General features: G+C 41.2%; 1 protein-coding gene across 3 annotated transcripts in view; it reads left to right on the top strand.

Annotated features, from left to right (window-relative positions):
* Window positions 1-1,984: 1,984 nt before the first annotated feature.
* LOC141773948 (protein FAM53B-like) overlaps window positions 1,985-23,192 on the top strand; it is a 30,086-nt gene continuing 8,878 nt past the window's right edge. Inside the window, exons 1-4 of one of the 3 annotated variants that reach the window (XM_074646147.1) lie at window positions 1,985-2,122; window positions 14,161-14,451; window positions 16,930-16,984; window positions 20,865-21,757. In XM_074646147.1, coding sequence (XP_074502248.1) covers window positions 14,371-14,451; window positions 16,930-16,984; window positions 20,865-21,757 — 1,029 coding nt within the window. In that variant the 5' untranslated portion in view covers window positions 1,985-2,122; window positions 14,161-14,370. The remainder of the gene's footprint in view (window positions 2,123-14,160; window positions 14,452-16,929; window positions 16,985-20,864; window positions 21,758-23,192) is intronic. The other 2 variants (XM_074646149.1, XM_074646150.1) reach the window with 2 other exon arrangements.

Raw genomic sequence — 23,192 nt, forward strand, 5'->3', positions numbered from 1 at the left:
CACTTGAATTACAATATGCTGAAAGGTTATTATGGAATTTTTGCCCAATGATGCCAAAAACATTCTGCCTACTGCTGCTTTAAGACATTTTATTTATAAAGAGTCTACATAGTCATTAAGTAATGTGCTCCTGTGCTGACAGTTACATGTAGTCTATTTCTGTTATTTGGACAACTGGACATATCTTGACCTTGTGTCTGACTGGCTTTCTAGTTAAATGGGCCCACTTTAACCAAAAGGGAAGTTGGAACCATTTCTTTCTGCCATCTTTAGAAGTATTTTATTACCATCCACCATGAAGTCAAATAAAACTGTAGATCTTGCTGGGTTGAACCGAGCTGTACATTACATTTACCACCGTCAGCACTTTCATGCCTTGTTGGGTTGGCACACGGGTCTGAAGCTACACTTTTATTCCACTCATAATATTAACCTATAAGGGTTTTAGACGTGATGCCAGAACCCACTGGCTGCCCTACCAGCATGAATACCACGCTTTCATTTGAACCTCTCAAGTGTGATGCTGCAAATATTTATGTGTTTTTTCCCCCCCATCTCCCTGGAAACACGTTTGAAGCTTCCCTAATAGGATTTTAGTGGATTGATTGAATTACTCCATGTAGCAGTGAAGTTTTCCATTTGCAGGAGAGCCAATGTGGAAGTGGGAAAGATTCCTCGGCTCTTTCTAAACATTTGAAACCGTTTCACACTCTGCCTTTTGAGTAATAACTACATTACAGGATTATATATCAACTCCAATGAGGCGTTTACGTTCATGTTTATCGAGTTTTAACATTTTCGATACATGTTTAGGTTATTTTTTAGGTTGGTTACGACTATAACACAGACGGTATGACCTTAAGAGGCATAGTAGCAACTTTTTTGGTTGATTAATTAGTGTAAATGTAGCTTTCTTTGTAGTGCTAGCATGTCAATGCATTATTTAATGCTTCTTTAACATCAATGAAAAGCATAGTAACACAAAAGTGCAATGTAAATACTGTAAATATACTGTTACGGATATGTGCAATAACATATGCTGATCACTCGGTGCAATAATTATCTGATGCTGTGCAATAATTATATAATTATCTGACGGACACTTTGTGCAATAATCTGGCAAAACTGTAATCTGGCAAAAGTGTCATCTCATCAATATACATATTGTATTTTTATATTTTATATTGTATTATCTTTTATATTTTTTATATTTATAGATAGATAGATGGATAGATAGATAGATAGTAACTTTATTGATCCCGAGGGAAATTCAAGTTTCCATAGTGCAAAGTTCCATAGTGCAAAAACATGTTAGTAAAAAGGCAGTAAAAAAGTTAGTAGTGCAAAGTACAAAAAAATATACCAGATATAAAAATACCAGGAGATGAAGAAAACTGTTTAAAGTGAATATAGTGCAGGGTAACAGCTGTGATACACCACTAAAAGAAAAAAGTGAGTATAGTGCACAAGAGAGTGTTAAAAGTGAGTATAGTGCAGAAGAGACTGTTAAAAAGTGAATATAGTGCAGAAGAGACTGTTAAAAGTGAGTATAGTGCATTATTATATCTCTTTTTTTATCTCTTTTTTTATTATTGTATTATCTTTTTATTAGCACCTATGGGATTGTCACAATCTAATTTCGTAGTACTACACAATGACAATAAAGGGCCTGAATCCTGAATGTAGCACATGAGTATTGTAAATGCCTGAGGGAGGAACGTAGCGGAGCATACCAACTTGGAAAGGGTGCGGGGGGGGTGTTCTTTTTAAAATAAAGTTTGAGTTATGTGTTATCACGCACTTAAAAGTTTTGTTGTTTTCAATTAATAATTAAATTCTAACGATTTAACTGTACAGTATAACCTGGCACTCCTCCCGTTTGCTAAACAAGTTTCCTCGTCGGTCACTCTTTTTCCGGTCCCCCCTGTCCACATATTGTTACAAATCAATGCTGGAGTTGTGAAAGCAGCAGCGAGCTCTCAGCTGCTCGCAGTCCGGCTCAGTCAGTCCTGCAGCGCTGGCGACGCTGACACTGGCTGCTGCAACTGCAAGAAACTTTATTTTTGTGTTTTTTTCCTTTTGTTTAAGATGACCTAACGTCGAAAGAGCCTCTGCTGGTCAGGTAGTACGACATTTGTTCAGATACACGGTCGTTATAGCTGTTGTTCAGCTGTGCATCATCATGTTTTCTCCTTTCTCTGCTGCTGCTGCTGCTGCTGTGTACTTTTGTCTGTTTCAGTTCATACTGGGTTTCCCCTGCGACTGAAACGTTAGATGACAACTTTGTTAGGTTACTTTGGGGGCACAAATCAGGCTGCATTACATATAATACCATTTTGTCTCATTCTAAACCACATTAGGCACAAAACAGTGCAGTTTATGGCATGTTAGCACTCTTTGTTGATGTCTCATTATTGCCTCCTGCTTAGTTATTACAACTGTTTTACTGAGTTTTACAAATGTGTCTCAGTGATTTGACCAACCTGTTGCTGCATTAAAAGTTACTGCTTAATAATAACCTGCTGCACAATCAGGTTGATCATTTTGTCTCATTCTCTGCTACCTTTCAAGCCAGATTAGGCACAAAACAGTGCAGTGTATGGTTCATGTAGCACCCTTTTGTTGATGTCTCATTATTGCCTCCAGCTTAGTTATTAGAACTGTTCACTGAGTTTTACAACTGTGTCTCAGTTGTTTGCCCAACCTGTTGCTGCATTAAAAGTTACTGCTTAATAATAACCTGCTGCACACATTAACCAAGCTCTGTGTGAGCTTGCAAACTCCCCTCCATCTATCAACCATGGTAATAAAGCCCAGGCTGTTTGTCAGATACACTACCTGTGTAGGTGGAGAGAGAGAGAGGCAGTGTGGTTGCTCTGCACAGCTCATATTGACATTTGGCTCCTCACCACAACCTGTGAGAACAGATTGAGAGAGAAGCTGGAGTGCTTTGAGTCATAGGGCCTGGTTGCATATCTCTCACCAATCACCACCGCACATTTAGGTTTTTGTTTCCTCTCCAGATTGTCATCTGTAACTACTGATTGATGTGCTTTTTTCTGAGCATAATTATTTTACGCCGAAGAAGTTGAAACTATGTTGTTCCTCCTCTGGGTTTTGTTTCTGTTTTTTCAGAGCAGAGATATCAGGCTGCATCCTTGGAGTCCAATCAAAAATACACACAGTGTATATAGTCCATTGTTATGACTACGTGAGTCATTCACTGAATTTCTGTTATTACACATTATGGAGCTGAAACTGAGCTTACACACGTTAAGAGCTGATAAGAACGTAAAGAATAAAGTATTTTTATATCTATTTATGGGTGATGTATTGTGTGTCTTAATCACGGGATAGAGTTCATTCACATTTTGAAACTGCTTTATTGCCTTAGTTCAAAGCGAAAGGCACTGAATGTGGAGCGCCGTGACAGCGAAGCCGAAACTTCTTATTTGTCAGTGTTTCCTTTCCTTTGTGGGTATAGGAAGTGACTGTTGGTGCTTATGTTTTGCCCTCTCTAATATTGCACAGCAGTTGGTTGATCTTTGTGGACACCGTAAACACGATACCACGAAGAACTGGTTTGGTACCAGGGTACCCTAATTGAAAATACCTGGAACTGTTTCTCGCTGCCACCATGGCAGCGGTTGTCCTTGACTTGGTATGGCCGGCTAAATGGTTAACTAAACAGGAAGTTATTTTTCTCAAGAATTCTGCTCAGAAAAATGCTCTCACAGATTGCAAGGTGTAGCTGAAGTCCAGGTTGGAAGTGCAGCAGAGAGCTGGCCAAAAGATTGAATCACGTGTCAGCTCCAGTGTCTGATTACAAAGGGGATGTTGATAAGTGCCTCACAAACAGTGGTTAGGATCAGAGGAAACCTGTTCTGAAGTATTTCCAGTTTTGGGAAGATTATGATGACCACGCCTGACGCTTTGATTGAAAAAATTAAATAAACCACTGATGGAATGTTACAGCTTGGTGTGAGAAAGCAAATCTTATCTATCAAATAATGTGAGCCTGCCAATACTTGTTGATCTTATCTGACAAGGGCAAAGTTGAAGATGTTCTATACGGTTTCCTTTAGTTTTTTTAAATAAATATAAATCTGTTTTCTACAAAAACTTTATATATTTGATAAAATGAGCCAAATTTCAAATGCAATATGCATTTAATAATGCCATAAAACAAACCAAACAATACAAGACCTTTTGAGAAAAATACAGTCTAAAATTAAAGCTGCAAGCAGCGATGAACAGGTGACAAACAGGAGTTTGTAAAAGTTTGCCCCTCGCACTTTAGTGCTCGGGCACCTAATTAACCAAATTATTATTTGAATCTGGAAATATCTCATTACTGACTATGTTAAATAATATTCTGATCAAACATTCAATAGCAGTGCTACGGATACATTTAGTTCAAAAGAGGTTCGAAACCCAGCCCGAACTGACTAAAGAGGAAGTAACCCATGCTCATCATAGTTACTGCTAGTCACTTTTTGCTTTTAATGTTTCTAGTGAAGCTCAACTTTATGCACTGACATTGTACTCGACGACAGCTCTGGCATTGTTAGAGTGTAGACTTGTTTTGGACATACTACGGACATAATTTATGGAAGCAATTAAGGCCGGTGGGTTTTTAAAGGGGATCGCTCTGCACTCCAGTGTGTGCTCAAGACACGCACATTTGCAACGTCTTTGTGTTGCGGGCGAAAGGCCCTATTAGAGCTCCATTCTGTCTGTAGGCAGCTGTGTGCTGAGCGAGTCGCAGGGCCATTCTCCGTCTGTGTGTACAACTCTCCCTCAGTCCACACACTCTGCAACTTTCCACTCATTTTGACTTTCTGTATATATTTCAATCTCACTTTTTGCTTGTTTTTTCACTTCATCTTTCTGTTCCACTAACACTGTGGCTCTCTTTCTTTCACTTGTCCTCTGGCCCTAGGCATTATGCAAAGCTACCAGAAAAGGGTTGTTAGCCATGCCTGTCCATGCTACTCTCTGAGAAGCTTCCCTTTCTTCTCTGTGACCTGCAATCATAACCGCCGCTGCTACTGACACACTGAAACTCATAAGACTTGGCTTCGGGGAGTTAAAAACAAACACGTTATTATTTCATGTTCTCAGTATTCTCGTTACCCCTCACTTTGTATGTTCCTTCCTCATTAACATGATAGATTTGTAAGTCTGGCGTCTCGACGCCCACAGAGCCAAAGACCTGCAGCTGAAAAGAAAAGAAAAGAGGCATTCTCACATACACCAGAGAAGCACTCTCCCCCAACCCCCCAAGACAGGCACCACACTCTACTTAGAGATGAAAAGCATTCTGGGATGCAATAGGAAGGCTCCCATCAACACACCCCACTGTGGTTTTCCTATGTGGCGATAGTGAGGAATCATCTTCAGTTTAAAATATAGAAGAAGTTGTCTCTTCTGTTGCTTTTTGACTCTCAAATGAGTGACTTTATGCCCTCGGGGTCTTAGTTTTATCTCCATCTCCATTTATTTTCTTGAGCTGCTTTGGATTAGCTTCTCCTCAAAATGTGAGCCATCACATAGCTCCTGACAGAATCATGTTTTGTGGAGGTTGCGTTTCTGTAGATCCAGCCTGGTGAAAAAATCCCCCAATTGCATCCCTATAAAAAAGAGAAATGAAAGCTTCTGTTAGTGTTTGGCACAGACAGCCGGTGTTTCTAGAACCTGTTTTCCACCGTTGTAACATTGTTTTTAAAGCGTCCCCTCCGACTTTTACAGTTGACTGCAATGGCTTTTCCTCACACAAATGTGACACTTGATGTGTGACATCCTCCAAAAGTAGCTTTTAGTGCAAGCCTGGGCTTGAGAACTGCAATGTGTCCTGACAATCCTGCTTGCACAAAGGAGGCTAATTATCATGGCGACATATGTCATAACTCCTGACTGTAGGCATCTGCGGTTCATATTGTAATTGTCTCTCAGTAGTTGGGTCTGAGCCTGTCTGCATGTTTTACATACACCTGCAGGTCATTCCAAACAGCCATACCAGGCTGAACACCAGCGAGATTTGCAAACCATCTTTTATCTTACTGCAGGCAGAATGTCAGTAGATGGAGATGGAGATGGAGAACTAATAGAAGTATTACACTTGAAAGCTTTAAGCCAATCTTTAGTATGTGTTAAGCCAAGTTCACACTATACGACGTCAGATTGCTGTAGTCTTTAACTCGGAAAAGACACGCGCTCTCATTGGCTGTAGCTCATGGCCGGAGGCCCCGACATGTCGGTGAGTGTCGACGAGCGTCATTGAGCAGTTCACACACGACGCTCGAGCGCCGGTGTGCAAACTGCGAGCCAACGCAGATAAGGGAGCGGAAAATCAGGGCTGAAGTTGTGTAGTGTGAACGAGGCATTAGTGAGCAAAATTGAACTTGTGTTCCAACTTTTAAAAGTTAAAGAAGTGTAAAAAAAAAAAAGGCTACTTTCTTGTTGTCCAGCATATGGACCTCATCACTGAACAGTAGAGGTTTAAACATTCAATCCAAGTCTTTCAGAAAATATAAGAACAAATCACACATTCTGTCCCCAATTTGATTTGATACAGCTCTATAATGTAAAATATAAAAAAACATCCAAAATGATCAGTCATCATAGTTAAAACATATGTAAACCTTGCTCTAATGGTCTAAGTTCAAACGTATGTTTTCAACAACTTCTCGACAACACCCTGCTCTTCCTGTTTACCCTGCAGAATGAAGAGCTCGTGAACATTTTGTTCATTTTACACTATTATTTGCACTGTAAACAGTGAAAATTTAAACAAGCGACACACCTTCAGTTTGCTTTCGAATATTGAACCGATGCATCTGTTTTACACCTCTACTACACACTATGCTGAGCAGTCAGAGGGTCCATATGGTGAGCTGAGCCCCCTCATGAATGAATGAATGGACCGGTGGAATGCTGCTCATAGTTTCCTTTCTCCCACCCACACACACACACTCGCAACTCGCCCATAATACACCTCCGCAACGTGAACACGGCGTTACGTAACAGCTGTAATGTCACTTTTATTAGTTGATTGGTAGCGACAATCTGTATAACATCACTCGCTTACACAACGTAGGAGTGGTCGCCGCCCTTATAGAGCTGAGCAATTGCAGGGGAGCGCTGGAGGCTCCCATGTAATGTATCCCTGATGGATTAGAGCTCTGGTTAGTGTGCACAGAACAGAACAGGCACTCATGGATAATGGAGGAAACCACAGGCGGAAAGGCAGAGATTGATGGAAGGGGGGTGGTGGTGTAATTAGGGGTACCTGATGTATGGAGAGTCGTGGCATGCGAAGGTCACTCCAGGGGGCAAGAGGCCCCATACCTCCCTTTACTCAAAGTGAAACACCTGATCCTACGCCTGTCAAGCTTCTTAAGATTTCAGTTAACTAAGGCCTGGTCTGAGACACAGGGGTCGACCCCAAATCAATTTCAGGCTGCCTAAATGGAGAAGCTGCGTTGTGTTTGCAGGTTGCATGTCACCATGCTGCAGCTTAGTATACTACTGGTTCAATAGTCCAGTTTCCTATAACAAACACTCCATGATAAGGAAATGATGAGCTGTTCATACTGTCTGTGTGATGTCTGCCTTTTCACATCACCAGTTATCCTCTTGTTTTGTGTTTGGTTGCTATGGCTACCCATTAAATTCCTAGAAACAGAGTACTACTTAGCAACTGTTTTATGAAGGAAGTCAGAGGGAACCTAGCCTCCAGATATATCTGTGAAAAATGTTGAATTGATTTTACTTTAAATCTTTTTGATGCTTAGTGGTGTGACTAAATGATTTGACATTACATGTCGTACATTACTAATAGCAGATATGTTAAGTTAGCCATATCTTAAAGCTATCACATATACAGTAAGTAAACATAGCGAGGGCGAGCCAAGTCATTAATGAGGCAGCTTACTTACTGTAAATGTGGATGTGAAACCATGTGAAATCCTGATGGGATGGCATGTTTGTGGCACTAGTTTATTGTGTTCTTTTTTTTGAAAGGAGTGGCCATTGAGGCGTTTTATGTGACAACTCTGTGTCACAACGCTTTGTGAATATCACTTGTGCGTTCCACACCCAAATCAGCAGCAGCATGTGACCACAAGGGAAGCACAACCCCTATACTGCAAAGGGAAGTGTGCTTGCATATGAGTGTTGTACTAATGTTCATGCCAACTAAGCAGCAGTAAGAAGAATGGCAGTATTAAAGGGATACTTCACCCCCAAAATATTAATTTGCATATCAATTACTCACACAGTGTTACCTTGAATTTTTGAAGAAAACGTTTTCTCTCATGCCATGACACAATGTAATTGATATACGAAAGATCATTTTGGAGGTGAAGCATTCCTTTAACTGGACTTTCAGGTTGACTCTGACAAAAGGCAATTCTGAAGTTCTTTTGAGTTATGATCATGCTTCTGTTTTCATTGCAAAGCTGTTGTTAAGATAAGATAAGATAAGATAAGATAAGATATTCCTTTATTAGTCCCACAGTGGGGCAATTTGCAGTGTACAGCAGCAAACAAGAAGCATCAGCTAACAGTAAAAAAAGAGCTAAACTAGGCCAATTATCTTTTTAAATTGCTAATTAAAGGAGAACACCACCTAAATTAAGAATTCCAATATGTCATTTCCATTGCCTAGAAAAGTTCAATCAACATTTGTGAACATCGCTCCCCATTCATTGTGTATGGCGCAGTTCCACACTTCATCACAAATTTGAGTTTTTGCACTCTAGTTTTTGGATTTGGGAAAGTGGTTGTTCATGTCTACTAATATTTTCTGGACTGTCTTAGACCATAGGAATAACATATAGGAATTTTTAAAATGGCCATAGTTCCCCTTTAAGTAGGGTGCCGGTTGTATTTATGCAGAGGTTGATGGTCACTGTCGTTAAAGAAACGCTCAAGGGAATCCGCAACAGGAGGCCAGAACCTGACTACTGACAACGCATAAAGTTTGACTGAATGAGCTCCTCATTGTTTATGCACTTTTGAAGATCTAGTGGTGTGATGGCGTGTTGTTTTTGGCCAGTTTTCCCGTGCCGCTGGGTACTAGGGTGATGGCCAGAGGATTCAGTGGTATGTCTTGACCTCCCTAGGACCATTTTTACGACCCCGGCCTCATTATATGTGAGACGGGTGGCTGTGTGTTCACCCTGAATTAACAATCCACACCGCAGACTTTCACAGAAGAATGGCTCTTACTTTTATTCGCCCCCAGACTACAAAAAAACTGACTGTGTAAAACTTTTCTTTTTGATGTTTTAATATTGTTTCCCATGGCCATAATCCACTACGTAAAATCGATGTCAACATCATCCAGCTTTTTTGCACCATAAAAAATGTGTTCTTGCAATGCCAGTCTGAATAAAGAAAACTGTTCAGTTTACCACAAACATTTAACCTTTTTGAAATAAGAATCTGATATGCACAAGGTGTCTCGCTTGCGTCACCCATGCGGTGTTTTGTTTGTTTGGTCCTCATCGTTTCACTAGTATGAAATGAGTTGGTTTCTTTCAGCTGCAGCCACCGATCAAAGTCTTGACACCAGACGCGCTCCGCACAAGTATGCAGTAACCAGAGCCAATTGGTGATGGACACCAAACACCCCGTCACAGAACTTTAGGGGGCCCCAAATAGGCTTCTATTCATCTGCCTGTACAAATCACCGCCTGGGCAAAGAGCCATATTATCTTAGCTGCCCTTTCTAGTGCCCTCCTGAGTCACTGGCTATTGTGAGCCAAGAGCTGCTGTCTGCACCCCAGAGTACACAAATCTGACTTTGAATTACCATTACATTTTAGTCCACTACAGAGGTCAAATTTAGTTACATAAACCTAAAATGTTTTATAGGGCCAAACAATATCATAGTTTCCATTTAGTGTTGAAGCTTTTCTTTAGTTTAGTGCTAATAAAATGTGAATAAACAACAATGCAGTGCAATTAAGGAGACCAGATTTGACCAGTCATTTGCTTGAGACGGGCATTATTGCAAGTAGGATGTAACTCTGAGGTCTGAGAAGTGAAGCCAATGCTGAAGTGCCTTAAACTTGCATTCTTTCTAATAGCCAGTAGGGGGCGAGTCCTCTGGTTGCAAAAAGAAGTCTGATTGTATAGAAGTCTATGAGAAAATGAGCCTACTTCTCTCTTGATTTATTACCTCAGTAAACATTGTAAACATGAGTTTATGCTCTCAATCACTAGTTTCAAGTCTTCTTCAATACAGCATGATGTTCGTTTAGTAGATGATGGTTCCACTTAGAGTCAAATGGACGGTATGCATTAGGGCATGGCTACCTTGTGGTTGACAGGTCGCTGCCCCGATGTTTTTCCGCGTTTTCGTCTCAGAACTTTTACCCATTCACAGTGTGTTTACAGTTCATAAAAGTTAATTATAACATTTTATTACATAGCTTTATTGAATACTCCATTTTATTTCACAACAATGACCGGCTCGCTGTACATTATTCCTTACTTAGTCACCTAAAAATGTCTCATGTCTGTTCGGTTGTTCTTAGCTCCACCCTCTCGTGTCACTTCTGGTTGCAAATAACCAAGAGCCAATATGGCAACGGCCAAAAAGCCAAACTCGAGGCTTCAAAACAAGTCCACATACCAGTGGGTGACGTCACTGTGACCACGACCACTTCTTATATACAGTCTGTAATCTTTAATGCAAAACATGGAAGCTATGTCATATAAATGTCTTGTAATTAAACTAATCCGAAGGGAGACGTAGTACATCCAGCTGCAGGGTCATGCTTCGTTTGATATCTACAATGCCTTGTTTAAATGATTGTGTACGATAGTAGGGACTACTTGTAATTGAGGTGTCCTGCAAACTTTTCTCTTCCTGGATTTTCTTTTAGCATGGCAGGAACAGTGAGACGTAACCAACAAGAAGACTCACTTTAAGCAGTGAGAATCAGATCTGATCAGTAGAGGCTCCACACATGTGCTCTACAGTTCTCTCTCCATTAAGCTCTGGTTTCCCCATCATGAGGAGTCGCTTCATTAAGTAAGCATGGCTCCGGGGTTGAATTCACACTCGACCTGCCCTCTCCCATGACCCCACTTGCCAATCACTACACACTACACACAAGCGCAGGAGGTTAGCGCAGACACGCACGCATGTACAGAAAACACATACTCATTCTCGCCGTCGAGGTGCCGTTTGAGCTCTGATGGAACACGTCCCGCTTCAGTCAAACAGCACATGGTTACAACCTTTACACATGACCGTCACGCTCCTCAACTCCCACTCTAACAGTCGCGCAAACCCTGCTACGTCGCCGCGCCCATTACTCAGTGTCGGCACTAATCAGCAAAGTAATCTGCAAAACTGATCAAGACGAACATTCCCTTCTCGTCTCGACTCCCACCAGCAGCACCAGCCCCTCTCTGCCTGCAGAGGCCCAGTTGTGCTCCACTGACTCTCCGGGATAAATGGAGATAATGGGAGTCATATGCTAGCAGTCGGTTTGGGGCAGGCCTACATGAAACATTTATAGTCCTCATGTAGTCATGGGGCTGGAGAAGAGGGAAGGGATAGAGATGACACAGTGAAGTAACAAAGACTAGACTGGTATAACATTTCTGTATCAAAGTGTGAACAACCTGCCCATATGTTCTTTTATGATGTGTCCCTTTTTTTTTTAGTTACTGTCCCACAAAACTCATTTAATACGCAATGCACACTTGCACCCTTCTCTCTAAAGCATGTTATATAAGTGCAACCACCCTTTACTTAACATGAAACCACATGTCGCACGGGGCAGGATAACATAGTAGGCCTGGAAGATCCATTAGCCTCGTGTGTTGCTCCGCAGCAGAAAGCTGTCATTAGGAGGAGTTGATTGAACCATGCTGGAACTCTCTAATTGGATGGTGTCAGTGTGTTTGGTGGTTGGCTAATGACGGAGAGAAGCTCAAGCCCAAGGTCACTGCAGCTATTCCTATTTTTTTTTTTTTTTTTTTTTTTAAGCATACCCTACAAACATTTCGACGTCAATCTGACGTCTAATCAGCGTTTGTCCTGGAGGTCGGTACGGCTCATAGACGACATCCATCCATTGATAGGCGACTGTTGAACCTATATAAAATTTACTTTTTTTTCTAAACACCCACATACACATATAAGCAAAAATCATCACAGTTACCTTGTAGTCTGCCCCAATTTGTGGTTTTCAGTATAGCTTCTGCTGCCACCTACGTAAAATTGGATATTGACACAAAACCTATAACAAGCACAGCTCTTGTAGATAATTAAATGTTTCTCAATCTGTTGAAAACTGGTTTTACATTTTATTTAAATGCAGATTGCATTTTGAATTTCAGTGTCTTTTTCGCAACTCACCTGCTACTCGCATGTGGTGCTCGCCGTGGAGCTGATATCACCTGTTGCGCATAGAGGCCAAAGGGATTAGTGTTAATGCACAAGGAAAAATAGTCCTAAATGGAGCTCGAGGAAATGCAGGAATAAAACATTCAGTTCAGCCCCTATATTGGCCATATACATGATAGCATATTGCATTTAGAATAATAACCATTTTCAATAACACTATTCATGTGTAAACACTACCATGCACACTGATACAACGTATGACGTTACAACATTATATGGTTGTTATTTTAAACAGTGTTCATTCAGTCACACTAGATCTTTCCCATGCATTAACTAAAATCAGAGTATAGAGCAGACATGACGAGGCATGTTAAGCATATGGACCATCTGCCTTACATATAACTCCCTCCATGTGTTTTTCAGAGTTTGTGTTTACTGCAGCAGCTACCGTCTGTGCTTTACCATCTGCATGTGCAGGCGGTCGATGAGGCAACCGCAGCTCCATATATGTTCCTTTTCTGTCCATGCTTCTTTAGCCACATCTATAGTCACGTGCTGCCTTTTCCCAGACTAGCTAAACGTTGCTTTCTGTTACAGCATGTTCAGATTCCCGTATGTTCTGTGCATTATGTTGACATGCCAAATGTTTCATTATCAAAAGTTTGAAGAAACTTTTTAGCATTTGGCAGCATGTTTTGTTGACAAAGACAGTCGTTTTATAGGCGTGTAGGTGTAGCTATATGGAGAACTGAGTGGTTAAGTTGCTATAAGTGTCAGGGCGGTAAACGCTGAATGGAAAAACATAAGTCAGCACTCCTTTTTCTGAACTATGTCAGCAGTGAAATAATAGAAAAATTACTTAAACATGCTCATTCCCCCTCATTGAGGAAGCCATAATCTGTGAATGAAGCTCAAACAGCAAAGTAATGTTAGCAAATGCATTTAAAATGAGGTGGCACAGTAACTGCAGTTTGCCTGCTTCTCCTCACATAGAAGTATTGGATGGTACATATTTATAGGGATTTATATAAGCCTCGTATTAGATTGTTGTCTTGTGAAAAGTTGTGTAAAAGTATTCATTTAAAATATGAAAGTAAAACCTAACTTAAAGGACCAGTATGTAGAATTTAGTGGGGTGCGTTTAGGCCCATCTCTTTGCTCGTCTTTTCTGCCAGAGACGCACTCAAAAGCTGTTTGGTTTTTTTTTGTCCTCCAACTTTTGTACCTGTGTGGCAAAGTGGAAAATATCTGTGTTGCAATGTTCTTTCTGTTGTTTCCCAAATATGACAGTGTCAGTATTTAAATGAGTTTTCATTAGGGCTGTCAAAGTTAACACGATAAGAGGGCGTTAACGCAAATTAGTTTTAACGCCACTAATTTCTTTAACACGTTAACGCAACATAAGAATTCTTTAGGTTGTAGTGGGCTCAGTTTTAAAGCCAGACTGAAGATACTAGCATCATATGAAACTAGAAAACCTAAGGCATCCAATGTCATACTAGCATGTTGGGATAGAGGCTAAATAAATGTTATGATTTGTGTATATTCGTATGCTAAATTCAGTACCTGTGAGGGTTTCTGGACTATATTTGTCATTGTTTTGTGTTGTTAATTGATTTCCAAAAATAAATATATACATACATTTGAATAAAGCAAACTTATTTGCCCACTCCCATGTTGATAAGAGTATTAAATACTTGACAAATCTCCTTTTTATAATTTATTCATTTATCGATGACAGCCACGGTTTTTATATTTACCTTATTCATCTCTTTCCGTCAACACAGGGATCAGCTGAAGCGTGAGATTCCCTCTTACCTTCTACCTCCACCACCACCACCGCCATCAGCACTTTGAGGGCTGCTCCGCAGATGGGAGGTCACCAACCGGTCGTCTGTTTCGCCCAAGTGCACTATCTGCCCTCCGCCCTCATCTAAGATGGCTGCCCGTGGCCTCCTCCTGCATCCCAACACACTGGAGCAGAGCTGCGTGTTACCATGGTGATCATTTTCTTGAAAACACTGGAAAAGAAGAAGGGTGTCGATGATGTGAGGTCCGTGAACACCGAGAGACGGCTGGTGAGAGAAACTTAACCTTTTCGAGCTTCGCACAAAGCGAACCGGTTGTTAACCATTGTTGCATGTAAGGATCTGCACACAGTGTTTCACATGTCAGGCAGTAGTCAGCAAAATGAATAGGTCAGTGATTATATTACATCAGTGCATGGCCACATGCCACAGATGCCACATTTAGTCACGTATACTGACTTGCACAATGCGTGTAAGCTCGCCAGAACACAATCTAGTAGCCTGTTCATAATGGTAAGTCATTTGATCTTTAGCTGTCATTAATATCACAGTGAAATAAAACTTACTTTATTACTTACTGTTCACTACCAAGAGGTCCACGATAATAAAATGTTTTCTCCTGTTTAAATGTTTATGCTAAGACAGGCTAAACATGCAGACGTTTGACAAATTTAAGGAAAAACTTGAAGAAATTAGTGGTTATTATATTTCCTTTTTCACCTACACCTTAGTTTCAGTTCAAGTACCAAGCATGTCTTACGTAAGGGATAATGTACAGGAAGCTGGTCATTGTTGTGAAATAAACCCTGACAGGGCGATGCGGTCTTGCGTCACCCTGAAGGGGTTTATTTCACAACAATGACCAGCCAGCTGTACATTATTCCGCTTATTACACGGCTACTTACTTAAGACATCAATATTTTGACACAAAAACGGCCCGCCAGAATGTGACATCAGAACTGCACCCATAGCAACGTAGTCTGTTATACATAGCAACGGTCTGCTGTAAAGAAATAACAGACCGTGATTGACCAATCAGAATCAAGTATTCTACAAAGCCGTGTAATAAAATACAATAAATAGTGTGGTTTACATTTTATTTTTATCTCACCACACCATTTAGACAACAGATGAGTTGCGTAAAATGTCTAATCTGATCAAGGCTTTCACCCTTACTGATGTTATCTCCCTGCCTCTATAAATAACTTTATAGGCTAAATAGTTTGTCTAACATCAAGATGACTTTGGTATGAAAAGTCAACAAGCCTTGCAAATGGGTTTCTCTTATTATTTTTTATTACCTTGAGAGCCTAATTAGATTAGACTATGAATCTTGTTTGTAAACTCAGTTAATATAACACATGACATTGCCTTCCCCTCATGGGTTAACCATGCTGGGCCTGAAGTTTTAGTGTAGTGTTTTTGTTTTGTTGATAACCTCAAGGTGAGTCAGATCAATGTATCATGGCATTTCCCTTTTGTCTTTTGTCCAGACAGCCACCACCCATGTTGTAAGTAATGAACTGTGAGAGAGGATAGGTGTCTGATTAAATAGGTGTGTGTGTAGAAACTGTTATATAATCAACAAATAACATTTGCTCTTGTCGAGTATAGAAGGTGTGGTGTGTTTGTTAAGATGACTCTACAGGGTGAAATTATCGTCCAGCATCATCTTACAAGTTGAAGTAAATTTTTAGCAAACTGTGTAATGAGTATTTGAGTCTGCTTAAAAGAATAACATGGTGAAGAAATGAGCTCATTGTATTACACATAAAGAAGACACTTCTGACAGACAGTTGCTTTCTATTTTTAGCCTTTTTTTTAAGTTAGCCGTAGCACAGTGGCAGAAGAAGTGTTCAGTAAAACTGGCTGAATGTAGGTCAAACTAGGGCTGTGTATTGGCAAGAATCTAACGATACAATACGTATCATGATACAGGGGTTACAATTCAATATATTACGATATATTGTGATACAGTAAGCAAGCCGATATATTGCAATTTTCAAAATCTAATTTAAGGAAAACTGTCAAGTAGTAGTAAAAAGAACACACCACCATATGCATACAATCTGAAGTTACTTTATTATGCAATCAGAACAGTACAATCTGCATTTGCATTTACCACAGTAACATCCAACATCATAGCACTACTTTGAGAGGGTACATACACTGAGAGGGCGCATGTCTTTGCAAATGAAATAAAGTATTGACTGAGTCAGTCTTTGCTTGTAAACTATTAAAAATCAATACTGCATTTTTGAGAATCGATACAGTATCGCAAAACATGATATTGCGATATTTTCTTACACCTAAGTCAAACGCAGTCATTTGATCTGTTGTTGATATTGATTAGTGCAGCTTAAAGTAAGCAGTTACTATAACTATTCTATATGTTGGGTTGGCTAGGTTAATTTGCAGCATTTGGGTAGGTTAATCTGTATAACAATGCATTTGCATTTTACAGTATATGTATTTTACAAATATAGTGGAGTACATTTATAAAGTAGCTTACAATTGAAAATACTCAACTGTAGTGTAAGTACCATAGAATTGCACTTTAGTAAAGGTACTTAGTTACTTTCCACCACTGGACCTACAAAGGTATTAAACATACAGAGATGAAATCAATATCGATCTTCTCATTTGATCGTGGTTTGATTGCAAACATGAGACTTTTGTTCTGCACTTTTTGGTTTATTTTTTGTGTCTCCCTGACTGTCGGCCCTTCTGTTTGCCTGTCCTCCACAGCGTGAGCTCCACACCATGAGCAGAGGGACCACCCTCTTCTCCTGTGGAACTGTGGGTGGGTTATCTCTATTTATACCTTTCTGTTAGTCTTTCCTTCTTTGCTTCCTCGTTCATGCAAAAATCCCATCTTTCTGTCTTCTGCATTCACTCAAGATCCGGACAGTAATAATGGTTGAGGTGGGATCCTTTGTCATAATATCATTTCACAAATATAACAATAGTATAATGGATTGTCCTTTTTAATCCCTTGATAAATTGAACCGCCAACGTCAGCGGCCCTCTCTATAAGCGTCTCATTGTTTATCCACTCTCACTTCTCCCTTTCTCTGTCAGTCACTCATTCCCCTCTCATGGTCAGGGTGCACCTGCCTCCACACAACGTTGCACACCACTCCCATGGGAGTCAACTGTAATTGAATATGCTGTTGCCTATGTCAACAATTTTCCCTTTGGCTCTGTTAGTGTTGCAGCAATCGCCCCCCTGTGTTAAAAGACATGCTACTGTAAATTCAAAGCTTGGGTGACGTCACAGGGAGGAGCGTGTCTCACCGTTTCCACCGTCAATGTTGACATTGACATTGTCTGGCATGTCTTGTTAGTTCAACCAACACTTTGTCTCTTTCTTTTCAAAGGGTGGCCTTTTGAAGTTCATCCCTTTCTCCCCTTTGTCGAGTTGTTTTCCTAACATTCCTGTCAGGTCGTCACTGTTGCCCCCGTGCATTGTTTGTCCGCCCAAAACAATGATTTCCGTCCACCAGCCTGTGAGAGAGAGCATGCCAAAGGACGGGATTTTGGATCAGCAGGGGGAACTTTTTGCCAAGAGCTTCAATAGATTCACGACTTCACCACTTGGCTCGGTAGCTCAAGCCACTACGGCTCTTTACTGTAGGTGTATTATCTCCCACAGCTGTGTGATAGACTCTTTTGTGCGGATGGTGAGACAGCTGGCAAGTCTTACTGCTTTCTGAAGCATATCCTGCTGACTAGTGGGAGTGACTTGCCAACTGTTTCACTGGCTGATTCTTATCGTAATATGAAGTTTTTGGAGTCGGCAGTCTTGTAGGTCAAGGTTTCAGATAGTCAGGAGTGGGGATGTTGCTCGTTCGTTGGATACCGCAAAAGCGGCGCCCATAACATTTGGTGGAACGGCTTGCTTTGTACTGAGGAACTGTTTGATTTCATTTGTGATCTTGGATTTCTACCATAGACAATTTTGGATTATTGTCCGTAACTATGAAAGTAATGGAGACTAATGCTGAACAGAAGAGTCTGGTGTCATCCCAACTTAGAGCTGAGGTTTTCTCTTCATGTCCTCCAGCTGTTTATGTGAAAAATAATCACGACAAGGCACGACTTGTTGAGTCATGCTGTCAGCCACTAAACCATACAATATATCATCATCAATGCCCCATTTGTCATAAAAAACAACCAACTTCTTCAGACATACTAAATATTAATGGTTTTCTTTGTTTTCTTTGTTCCTTTTTCCCTGATGATGGGCCTTGAGGCTAAACAAAAAAAAAAAAAAAAAAAAAAAAAAAAATTGTGGAAGATTTGTGTATGAATTTGAAATTTGAAATTTATATATGTTTGAAAATTTGAGTGTTATTAGTGTAACACAAATGTGATGTTGTATATAGTATGTATGTGATAAATTAATGTACATGATTTCGGACCCCAGGAAGACTAGCTGGTGCCATTGGTATCAGCTAATGGGGATCCTTTTTAAATAAATAAATAAATGTCTTAAAATTAGGGCTGTCAATCGATTAAAATATTTGATCACATGATTGTCCACAGTTAATGGCACATTTTTTATCTTTTCAAAATGTACCTTAAAGGGAGATTTATCAAATATTTAATACTCTTATCAACATGGGAGTGGGCAAAAATGCTTGCTTTATGCAAATGTATGTATATATTTGTTATTGGAAATCAGTTAACAAAACAAAACAATGACAGATATTGTCCAGAAACCCTCACAAGTACTGCATTTAGCATGAAAAATATGCTCAAATCATAACATGGCAAACTGAAGCCCAACAGGCAACAACAGCTGTCAGTGTCATGGTACATGTCCACAGCCTCCGTCCTTTCCACGCTTCCCATTCATTGTCTATGCAAGCAGCCGTGCAATGCATTCTGGTAGCGTGGCGGCGCAATCTGAGAGGCAGGGTGTCACGTTGGCTGCTCCTCATTTGCATAAAGTTGAGGTTTAGGCTACTTTATGCAAATCAGGGGCGTCTGGTGCGAGTCGCCGCCTCTGGAAACTCCCTAGAAAGTTTTAAACTAACTGTTGTTGATCCAAAATAAAGACAGATTCATCAACTGCATGGCTTATTTCTCAAATAAAATGTTTTCAGAAACACATTTCGTTGAATTATTTTTGTGATATAAGAGAAGAAAGTTTCCAAACGAGCCGCCATGTTGGGTCCAGTTTGAAAGCTGGAAGCAGCAGCCCACGAGGGAAAGCGTTCGTCCAATCAGGTGCAGAGTGCCTTGTGTCCAGTGGCAGCCCATCAAGCCAAAACGCCCCTGTGGACATGTACCATCACACTGATGGCTTGACTATGACTTGCCCAAAACTAAAGGGGAGACTCATAGAACCCATTTTCATTAACGTATCTTGATTAATGGCAGGTCCTGGGCTACCTTAATTTAGCGCAGTTTTGGAGCATTATTTAGCCTCCTTCACAACATCTAGTATGACATGATTGGTACCAATGAATTTCTTAGGATTTCTAGTTTCATATGATACCAGTATCTTCACTCTAGCTTTGAAACCGAGTCCGCTACAACCTTAAAAATCGCAAGTTGCGTTAAAGAAATTAGTGGCGTTAAAAGGAATTCGCGTTAAGGCGTTATCGCATTAACTTTGACAGCCCTACTTAAAATGCAATGAGATTTGAATTGTCTGTTTATTCTTTTCATCTTGCTGTCAGCTTTCAGTACAGCTCCACATGAGCAGCACAGGTTTGAACTGCGCAGCTGCAGTGTTCTTTTCCTCTAGGCTTAATCCTGTCAGTCATCATAGGGCAAATGACTGATGACAAAGTATTTGTTTAGATGCATCAAAGCTTGTGAATGTCTGCGGTGTGTAACTAGCCCTAAATGTACTGTAGAGTTACAATAAGTGTATGTTCAGTCTCTTCACCAGACGATAATCCCCAGTTTATCCTTACAGCAATCATTCCCTCTTGCCCTCAGCTTGTTTCTGTTTGTTTGTGCCTTTTGTGTCTGTGTGGTTAAGTAATAAATGTTCCTTCCAGTCATCATTGCCCTTCTTTAACCTATTTGTACCTGCAACTGATATTTTAAATTTCCTTTTAAATGTAAATGTTCTCTGGGTTTGCCTAAGCTCAAATCTGAAGAAATTTTCATAATCGGTAAAACCGTTTGGTTGAAAAGTGAGATTTTCTTTTCATACTAAATTTAGTCTTTGGGCACATGGGACTACTATTTTTTTTTTTTGTTTGTTTTTGTTTTTACCAAAAATGGTAGAAAATACCCTAGAATAAGCAGTAAACATTTAGGGATTTTTATTATTTCCAGTACACACATTTGAGGGGCTCCTATCTACATATTCCATATAAATAAAAGGTGCACGGAACTATTATATGTCATACAGCAGGTAAAAGCATTCGCTTGAGGAGTCATTCTCCATTAGTTTAAAAAAAAAAAATTTAAAGTTCTACTGTTAGATACTCGCTCAAAGTATGACCATACCAAATTTCAAGACTTTTGACTAATCAGAACAAATGCTGTGTCATTTTTCCGTATCATACTAAATATAATCTTTTGGCACAAATGGGTTACGCTAGAATTCATCCTGCTGTAATTAACATAATGCAAGTTTTGCTTATAAGAAAGAGACCTACAAAAAGGGCTGCTATTGAGGTCAATGAGAGTGAGTTTGTATGTTTTGAATGTTGCAGAGGCAGATCGGTGGCTGGACCTGGGGCAGAGCTGTGCCATCCAGCAGAGAGCTCCCTGCCAGTCTGGAGCCAGTCTGGAGAGCCTCTGGGATGTGATGCCGGAGCCGGGGAGCTGGCACTGGGCCAAGGAGCCCGGCAGCGCCACGGCAATCACCAGTCTGATAAGAGATCTCAGCCTCGGCGACGGCGGCATGACAGCCCCCCTCTCCCACGCCGCGTCCACCACTGCTCACTACACCACTACAGCCACCAGCCAAGCTCCCGCGGCGCCGCCGAGCAAACGCCAGTGTCGCTCTCTGTCGTTCTCTGATGAACTCAGTGGGTTCCGCTCATCTTGGAGGCCCCAAGGCTCCCGGGTGTGGACGACGGTGGAGAAACGAAGGTGCCACAGCGGAGGGAGTGTGCGAGCAGGAGGAGGAGGAGGAGGTGGGGGTTTCTCCAGCGGTCATTTTCCCGCCATGCAGCGTAGCTCCAGCTTCAGTTTGCCCTCCCGCTCCAGCATCCCCTCAGACGTAGCCCTGGACCTGCCGTTCTTCAACCAGCGACTGCCTCTCCACCCTCAATTCACTGCCTGTCCAGTCTCCCCTACCTCTCCTTCCTCGCATCATCATCACCACTCCCACCAACACCACTTCCTCAGGCCCCTCTCCCTCTCCCATGAGCAAATCAGCCTGCCAGAGCTCCAGAGAGAGGAGGCGTCGGAGGCCAGCTCTCCAGACTCCACCCCGGAACTGGGGAGGCGAGCCGGCCCGAGAGCCAGGGGCACGGGGTGTCTGTCTCGAAGCAAGTCACAGCCCTGTGTGCTGAACGACAAAAAGATCGGCATGAAGCGCAGGAGGCCTGAAGACGCCCAAGAGCAGCGTCCCTCCCTGGACCTGGCAAAGATGACTCAGGTTAGCTGGAAACTTTGAACACATGTTGACACGCACAGACAAGCACGCACTCACATTCAGTTGTGTGTTATTATAATTGGACTAATTTCACAGAGTGTAGTATCACTTTCATTCACTGATTAAACATAAATCAGCATCAATTTATTCCTAATCTTGCTTTAATGCTGCAAAATTTGCTCTATTGCATTAAGTTACATCCTGGACCAAACACAGTCACCACACAGACAAACACCTTTTTGTTCTTAGGCCAAGGGGAAGTTCAAGAGATCCTCAAACATAACCGGGCCTGTCTCTCTCGGCGTCTGATCAGGGACTGGATTAAATCAAGCTGAATTAAGTTTTCTGGGTCGGCGGCCCGAAGCTTCGGGGCTAAGTGATCTCAGGCCTCCCTCCCTCCGGCAGCTCAGGGAGTGGTGCTCGCTGAAGAAGCATTCCTCTTGTTCGGTCACGCTGCCTAGCGCCACGCTCTAGCAAGACCGCCTCCGGTTTATCATTTCATTTACTCTGTTGGGTAAACAGCCCATAAGGAGGTTGGACCCCCTCGCCGTTCATTTGCTTCCTCTCTGTATTTCCATCTTTCATTCCCTGTACTGCTTCAACTCTTTCCTTTGCCCTGTGTCTGCTATCAGGCAGCTAGAGCAACCAAATGTGATTTATAGCAGGGCCGGCCTAAGGCATAGGCCATATAGGTGGTCACCTAGGGCACCACCTTCGCCCTCTTAAAAAAAAAATATATATATGTATATACAACAATATACAATTTTCAAAGGGGTCCCTTGACCTCTGACCTCTAGATATGTGAATGTAAATGGGTTCTATGGGTACCCACGAGTCTCCCCTTTACAGACATGCCCACTTTATGATAATCACATGCAGTTTTGGGCAAGTCATAGTCAAGTCAGCACACTGACACACTGACAGCTGTTGTTGCCTGTTGGGCTGCAGTTTGCCATGTTATGATTTGAGCATATTTTTTATACTAAATGCAGTACCTGTGAGGGTTTCTGGACAATATTTGTCATTGTTTTGTGTCGTTAACTGATTTCCAGTAATAATTATAAACATACATTTGCATAAAGCAGCATATTTGCCTACTCCCATGTTGATAAGAGTATTAAATACTTGAGAAATCTCCTTTTAAGGGACATTTTCAACTGATAAAAAATGTGCTATTAATTTGCGATTAATAAAGCGGCTGGGGGTGTAGGGTGGTGTGGGGGGGAATCCAAATTTCGTCTGCCGGCCCTGATTTATAGTGGAGATATTTGGATGACACAGAGCTCTGAATTGCTTTCCCCACGACAAGAGTTTGTTTGTTCTTTTTGTAAGGTCAGAGGAAGCGGTGGAACAGCCAGAGGGTAAAAATGACCCCTGGACAAACCAAAACCCAAAATAGAACCGTGGAAGTATTTTAATGACATGTACCGTTTTGATG

This window comes from Sebastes fasciatus, chromosome 9 (assembly GCF_043250625.1).
Source record: "Sebastes fasciatus isolate fSebFas1 chromosome 9, fSebFas1.pri, whole genome shotgun sequence".
NCBI classification, from domain to species: domain Eukaryota; kingdom Metazoa; phylum Chordata; class Actinopteri; order Perciformes; family Sebastidae; genus Sebastes; species Sebastes fasciatus.